The sequence below is a fragment of the Ctenopharyngodon idella genome, chromosome 22, assembly GCF_019924925.1.
Source record: "Ctenopharyngodon idella isolate HZGC_01 chromosome 22, HZGC01, whole genome shotgun sequence".
Lineage (NCBI taxonomy): Eukaryota > Metazoa > Chordata > Actinopteri > Cypriniformes > Xenocyprididae > Ctenopharyngodon > Ctenopharyngodon idella.
In genome coordinates, this window is record NC_067241.1 from 21,460,979 (window position 1) to 21,468,407 (window position 7,429).

The window sequence follows — 7,429 nt, forward strand, 5'->3', positions numbered from 1 at the left end:
ATGCAGATGCAGCACTGTGATTGGCTACTGTGCAATGCGCGCGCACCACCTTTTTATTTTTATTTTTTATTTTTATTTATTTATTTTTGTGTTGACTGGATACCAGAGTATTTGTGTGTAGGGACGCTTTATTTCAACACATTTCAAAATATTTTATCAATTTAATCACTTATAACCCATAGCCCAATGATAATCCATACCGTTATTACAGATTAATGAGGTCATATTTTTTGGCTGATCTCTTGATTTTTTTTTTTTCGCTAAATGGTTTGCTTAAAACTTTTGAAAGAATTCACCAGTTAAACGTTTTTTCCCTCCCATTTTGTAGCTGTCTAATTTAATTTAAATTAAATTTGATTTAATTATACGTAATTAAAATTGAAATTTTGAATTGTTTTATTTTATTTTAAATAAAGCCGTTTTTCCCTGCCTGAATTTAGAAATACAGTATTGAATATAGTAACTAATTATTATAATAATACAATAATGACGAAACAAATTAAGGCTTTTAGCGGGTAGTGCATTTCGTAACATTCACAATCACAGCAACTGATTGCAGGCAGCAGTTGGGGAAAGCCGAACGCGTGCACGCGCCATACCTGAAGACTACAACAAAGTTGTAAGTGCTTTGAAAAGATCATGCTCTATAAAAAAAAGACCGCGAAAGTATTTCCATTTGTGATTTTTATGAAAAAATGTGAATGTTTTCGTTCGCAATTTCATGACTTTTGGCCTCGCTTTTCCCCCCCAAGTGGTTTGACGTCTTGTTCAGCACGCGCCGCTTTTCTACTATTCAGTATGTTGTTGTTTTTGTTTCATTTTTAAATATGGCGTGTTTCATTTGAGTGACTTTTTTTTTTTTTTTTTTTTCTTTCTTTCTTTTTAAATCAGAGCTAACGGAACACGCAAGGCCACAACTACCCAGACCACCACAAGAAGGAAGCATGGCCACTATTAGATTCGGCAGCAGCGTCGGTCCGTCTGGAGTAAACTCTGAAAATCAGAGCTGGAATGAAGAGAGCGGTAATTTTAATAGTTTGATTTGCTATATCCCTGTTAAAGTCACAATATGAAGTTCAGCTTATAGAAGTTTAGTATAAAAGTCTGATCATGCTTCGTTGGGAAACAACCAAGCACAGTTTCTATGTTGTTTGATGGCGCGTCATGTTTCCACAGCTTATGGTGAAGACACTCACACTGATGATGCCAGTGACCCCAACAGGATTGTCCAGTGCCCATATGACAAAAATCACCAGATCAGAGCCTCTCGCTTCCCTTTTCATGTTCTCAAGTGCAGGAAGGTGGGTAAACGTTCTTCATTTGTTTCATGCATTTATATAAATTGTGAGAATACTGCTGCCTTGGTTTTGGTGTTGTGAGAACTTCATCTGTCTAAATTGTTTCAGAACCACCCCAAACTGGCTGGGGAACTGAAGACTTGCCCCTTCAATGCCAGACACTTGATTCCCAAGCACGAGTTGTCTCATCACATAACAAACTGCGAGGACAAGAGGTCACTGAGCGCTGAAGATGGTTTGTGTTGGGCTGTTGCTGTTTCACTGTCCTTTCATGAGAAACTGTTTAAGTATATCTTGAGTTTTATGATAAAGAATGCATTATTTACATGCTTTATTACAGACTGTTGAACAGCATTCTCAAATATGGAATTCTAGCCTTCACTTTTCCCACATTGCTATATTGCATTCTTATTCAATGAGAATCACTGTTGAAATTTTTACTTATGAGATCATGATGTTCTCACGCTGTGCTTGAGCATTTAGTTAATACGTCTAAATTTAGTCATACAGTTTTGAGAGAACTATAAAAGTCTAACTTCTCTAGTATGGAATCACTCACTCTTTAACTTTAATATTGTGGAATCACAAAATCATTGGGTTCCATTTTCTTAAATTACACTTGTTTAAATGTGATTCATAGAAAAATGTAGTAGTCCATTTATAGGTTGAGTGCTAATTGTAATCAATTAATAGACTAAAGTGAAATGAAATAGTGAGATCAAAAGGTCTATGATCTTGACATTGAAAATGCATTCATATACATTTGTCAATTTTTTTTTTTTCTTTTCTTTTTTTTCTTGTACAGGGAATATAGAGGTACTGGAGAAGTTCCAGGTGCCCGTTAACACCTGGACAAACCCTTCACCCAATGAGGACTGGGAAACAGGTCTGTGATCTGTTTAAAGTTACCATACATTTTTGAACGCATTTGTGATCCTATACTAGGTCTCTACTGTATATCTACTTTGGCACTGCCACTCTACCTTATTTACTATGTATAGTTTCTGATTTCTGTATTTTCATTTTGGTTTAAACGAATAAATCGGCACTTTCTGGGCGATTCCTCCATTTTTGGACGTGATTGCAGAGACTGATGATAATGCTGCTATGTTTGTCTGGGGTGAATCCAACAATCAGCTTGCTCAAAACAAGTGAGTCCTTATGCACTTTCTCTTGACTTTTCAGAATTCATCAGAAGTTCACTTTATATTTTGCTGGTTTATATGGAATTTTATAAATCTTTAGAATAATGGCACATATATTCAGGATGGTGTGAATTTTGAGTTTGATTCATATTAACACTAAAACCACAAGCATCACAATGGTGTAATCATATGTACAAATTAAAAAGGGGGGAGGGGGGGAGGGGGGGGGGTATAAATGCTGATCCCTAAGTGATATAATTTCTGCAACACTAATGGAATTGCAAAAAATGCTTTTCCAAAAGTTTTTGCGGCTGATGCAAAAACTGGAGATAATGAGATCCAGGTAGTCCAGCAATGATTATGTCAGAGATCAAATTTGAATAAGGAATAACAAATTTATTAATTAAAAATTATAGAGACAAATTAATTAATTAATAGTTAATAATAAAATCTAGAGTATTGTATCTAATAGATGAAGATCAGAATACAGAGAAAGAATGAACAAAATTAAGACATTTGCAGAATGAAATGAGAGGTAGAAAAGCAGAAGCAGAAGATGCAGAAGAGATGCGAGAAGCAAAAGAGCAAAAAGCAACGAAAAGCTAAACTATCAAAGACCCAGTCCGTTTTATACCATAAGCATAGGAAAACTTAAATCCCACTCAAACTTATGTTTTGGTCTGTAAGGGTGGGCCTCCTACAGGGGTTCAGGCTGTGGGGTCGCCGAATGACTAAAGAAACGTTATTAGCAAGATGGTAGAAAACTGTACATTTCCTGTCTCTTGCCACCTACTGCAACTTATACCAATGATGGAAATAAGTGCAGTTATAATAGCAAAATATGTGGGAGAGCGTTGCTATAGTGTGACAATATTGTATTGCAATAGGGAGCACATTAATGTTAATACTAAATCAAAACTAGTTAGCACATCATTTGTAATTGAAATGATTTAATGACAATATCTGATTATGGTTACACTTAAAATAATTACAAAATAGATGTATGAGATGATAAAATTATATACCATTAATCGTACCCAGCATGTATGTAAAAAGTTACCAGAGAGAGAGAGAAAGAGCGGGCCGAGAATGCCCAAGAAAAGCCAAGAATCAAAGAAGCCAGAGCAACAGTTACAATCTTCTTTTGTCCCTTCCTTGACCATGTGACTGAAACCCAAATGTGAGACATTCAAACTGACCAATTAGAAGATTAAAACTTCCCCCACTGTACTAAAGGTGTGACAATTTGTAGACCTACATTTTGTACATACATTTTGGCCTATAGGGCTTGATCACTATCAGCACCTTTGTGCCTTCCAAATGGCCCTTGTAGCAAGAGAGAGGGGGTTGAAACAATAAAAGCAAATGTCTTTGTTCATTTTAAAATATCTTTGGATATTTTCAGTCTTACAGGTCTATTAAGAAAAGGTCAAACAGACTTATCCATTATGTCATAGTTGGTGTAACGGCTAGGTTAGAGTGACTGGTCAAATATCAAAGATAGATGAAAATAGATACAAAAGGTGTTGTTTTGACACCCTTAAGGGAATTTTGCAGATCTTGTATTATCACATGTCTGGAGGAATGGAAACAGACATATTTTGATACGAAGGTACATCAAGTTCAAATGAGCAACTAATTCCGAAAACATCGCCTCTGCGGTACTTGGCAGGCGTCCAATATCTAACCACAAATGTGTCAACATGACTTGTCACATTGGAACACTTTGAAGAACAATTTAATATAGCAAGCATACATACTCTTAAAGATAAAAGAAGAATAACCATAAAGGAGTACATTAAAGAGTAAATACTTGAAAATATGATGAGGATTAATATATGGAGTAGGAGTACATGAATATATGAAATCAAAAGTAATATTGATAAATCATAAGCCACAAATGATTAACATGAAATATGAATAAAATACATGAATATGAATATTGACCATCCTGGACAAACTGAGCCAATTAAAATGTTTCTGAGCATTGCTTTTGGGAAAATAAACCTAGAAATAGTTTGTTTGCAGTTGTCTCCACACAACCAGTATAGAAATGTTTTTAATGACAAAAAATGTCATTTTTACTTTAAGTAGATTTATGCTCATGTTTTTTTTTTTTTTTTAGGCCAGAGCCATCTACCACCATCAGTTTATCCGATGGACTACGAGCACCACGGACTCTGCCATGGAAACTCTGTAAGCACTCAAATGCTCTAAATTTTAACCAGAGGTGAATCCTAATTTGCGTACTTATGCACTATTCTTGTATTATAAGTAGTGTTCACACTGAAATTTCTAAAAAGAAAAAGTACACTTTAAATACCCAAATGGGATACTTAATTAATAAAAAAAAACAAAAAAACAAAACAATGCTGCATCCAAAATCGAGTACTTCCCTTCCCTGGACACTTTACTATCCCATTAGGCCACGGCAAAGGATTTATGAACTGTGGCGACTCGACGTAACTGATGCCATAGGTCACATGACTTGAGTACATAGTGTTAGTATGTGCATAGTATATAGTGCGTCATTTGGGACACAACTCTGGTGTTTTTTAGCTTTTGAAAAACCCATCACACTCGTGGTGTTCCAAACAATTGCTTATAAATCTCTCATTATGCTACCTTATCACCAAATATTGCATTCAATCTTTTTGCCATCTTGTTTTCTTTCAATTAGGACTGGTTTTGTTTATTTTTGGAACGGATCGATCGTAGGCCTTATTTATCTGAGCTCATGTGCCTCAGTTTTTGAGTGGAAAAAAAAAAAAAAAGTGTCTTTTTGTGGATAATTTTGCATAAAATATGAAAATTTTGCACTGTTTATCACACTAGTGTAGTTAATATTTAAACAGGAAATTTGTTTTGAAATGGTTTTATTTTGTTTTATTACAAAATGGCACAAAATCACTCTTGTGGTGGTCCCGGTCAAAAATGACCGGCCTGCAGAAAAATAGCGTAACAATTGATTTAAAAGTTATTTTATTACCAAATATTGGATTCAATCTTTTAGTCAACTTTAAATTAGGACAGGTTTTGTATTTATTTTTGAAACTGATTGATCGTAGGCCTCATTGATCTGAGCCTCACTGATTTGAGTATGAAGTTCATCTCTGTGCAAAAGAGAGCCTGTAATACTCAAAATGGTTTGGGTACATGAACGTGTGTGTATGTGCACCAATGCACAAGTATGTATGCATCCACACATGCAGAGGTCCGAGGCCTTTATTTTTGCTCACCCACATGTATATATGTGAACATGAACGCGCTCCTGGACACTAATTGTTTCTCTGATTTTCGACGACTCCCCCTTTCATTTTCAATGGGTGGTCATTTTTGACCAATATAAGCTCAGATCACTGAGGCCTACGATCAATCAGTTTCAAAAATAAATACGAAACCTGTCCTAATTTAAAGAAAACAAGTTGACAAAAAGATTAAATCCAATATTTGGTGATTAAAAGCATAACAAGTGATTTATAAGCTATTTTTGTAGGCTGGTCATTTTTGACCGGGAACACAACAAGTGTGACTTTATGCCTTTTACTAATAAATAAAAACCAAAATAAAAGCATTTCAAAACAAATTTCCTGCTTAAACATGAAAAATACAAAAACAGTCCTAAATGAAAGAAAACAAGTTGACAAAAAGATTGAATCCAATATTTGGTGATAATATACAAAAATTATCAAAAAAAATTGAGCAGTAGTTATACACAAGTTTCAGTCCAGTGTGATAACATTTAACTAGTATTTTTGGGGAAAAAGAAGAATTTTCTCCGGGTCAAAATGTCCTGAACACCGCATGAGGGTTAAACAAGTCTGCTCCTTTGTTCAGCCGAGTTACAAACGCACCTGTAGATGGCAGCAGCACTCTTAATTGTTTGAGTCAGCTGTTTTGTTTCTTAATGCTGTGTGTGGTAACATTGTCATTCATATATCCCCCCTTCTTTTTACTAAGGATATGTCACCACTGGACGGACTTCACTGGGAAATCTTACTTTTAAAATACTTTAAGCCCTGTGTGATTTTTCTAGCTTAACTTGTTTAAAGTCTACTTATCTTTTAAAGCTTTTAATTTTGAAGTGCTGTGAAATATTTCCCTTTTCCTATTTTCTGAAAGCTAATGCACGTCTGTAACTGGCTGTGGTCCATGTGTAGAGACACTCCTTATTAAACCTAGCGTTTCAGTAGCATTTAATCTTTCAAAGGAGAAACCATCAGTATTAATCTTTCTGGACTATTTGCTTAGACTCCTTTGCATTTTGTGGAAGTGGTAACCTTCAATCTTGACCTGTATGATTCATTAAAGCTTTCTTTAAGTGCAAACATCTGTCTGTTGCATTTCTTTTACCATACAGTAAAAGCAACAGAGAAAAGGAGCACAAAAATTTAATTTCTTTTGAGGTTATATTTGGCTTTAAATAGAACCATATTTAACTGAAATTGTGTTACCCGAGTAGTGATTTTAACAAGAACAGTTACGCTAATAGGATTATAATTAGGGCCCGAGCACCGATGGTGTGAGGACCCTATTGTAATTGCTCAGTCAATTATTCTTCTCCGAAATGAAACGCATTTTTGAGGGCCTAAACATGCTCAAACTCATGAAACTTTCCACACGCATCAAGTGGTGAAAATTTACGTCTGACACTGGTTTCAGAATTAGGTGTGGCAAAATGGCTCGATAGCGCCACCTACAAAATTTCAATAAAGTGCCCTTCGTGCTACATTTCACGTACAAGTATGAAATTCGGTACACACATTTAACAGCCCAATCCCTACAAAAAAGTCCCTGGGTGCAAAATCTGTAAACCCAACAGGAAGTGAGATATTTTGAATTTTCTCTGCAAAATTTTTGCAGTTTTTGCCATTTCCACATGTTGTACTTTAACAAACTCCTCTTAGAGCTTTAATCAGATCAACATCGTATTTGGTCAGTCTAATCTAAAGGCCTTTGCGATGTTAAATTGCAAAGATTTGGAGT

The 7,429-nt window shown here is 35.2% G+C and overlaps 1 protein-coding gene across 4 annotated transcripts; it reads left to right on the top strand.

Moving 5' to 3' along the window:
- The first annotated feature begins 456 nt into the window (after positions 1-456).
- zgc:56699 (uncharacterized protein LOC405758 homolog) lies at positions 457-6,771 on the top strand. Of its 4 annotated transcripts, none has more exons than XM_051879557.1 (8): positions 457-619; positions 892-1,023; positions 1,177-1,301; positions 1,407-1,533; positions 2,104-2,184; positions 2,386-2,449; positions 4,569-4,673; positions 6,404-6,771. In XM_051879557.1, exons 2-8 carry the CDS (start codon positions 945-947, stop codon positions 6,447-6,449), a joined length of 627 nt encoding a protein of 208 aa, XP_051735517.1. In that variant the 5' UTR covers positions 457-619; positions 892-944; the 3' UTR covers positions 6,450-6,771. The 4 variants fall into 4 exon arrangements, with proteins under 4 accessions (XP_051735517.1, XP_051735518.1, XP_051735515.1 ...); XM_051879558.1 differs by having other exon boundaries at positions 544-697; XM_051879555.1 differs by lacking the exon at positions 457-619 and adding an exon at positions 774-796.
- The last annotated feature ends 658 nt before the right edge of the window (positions 6,772-7,429 follow it).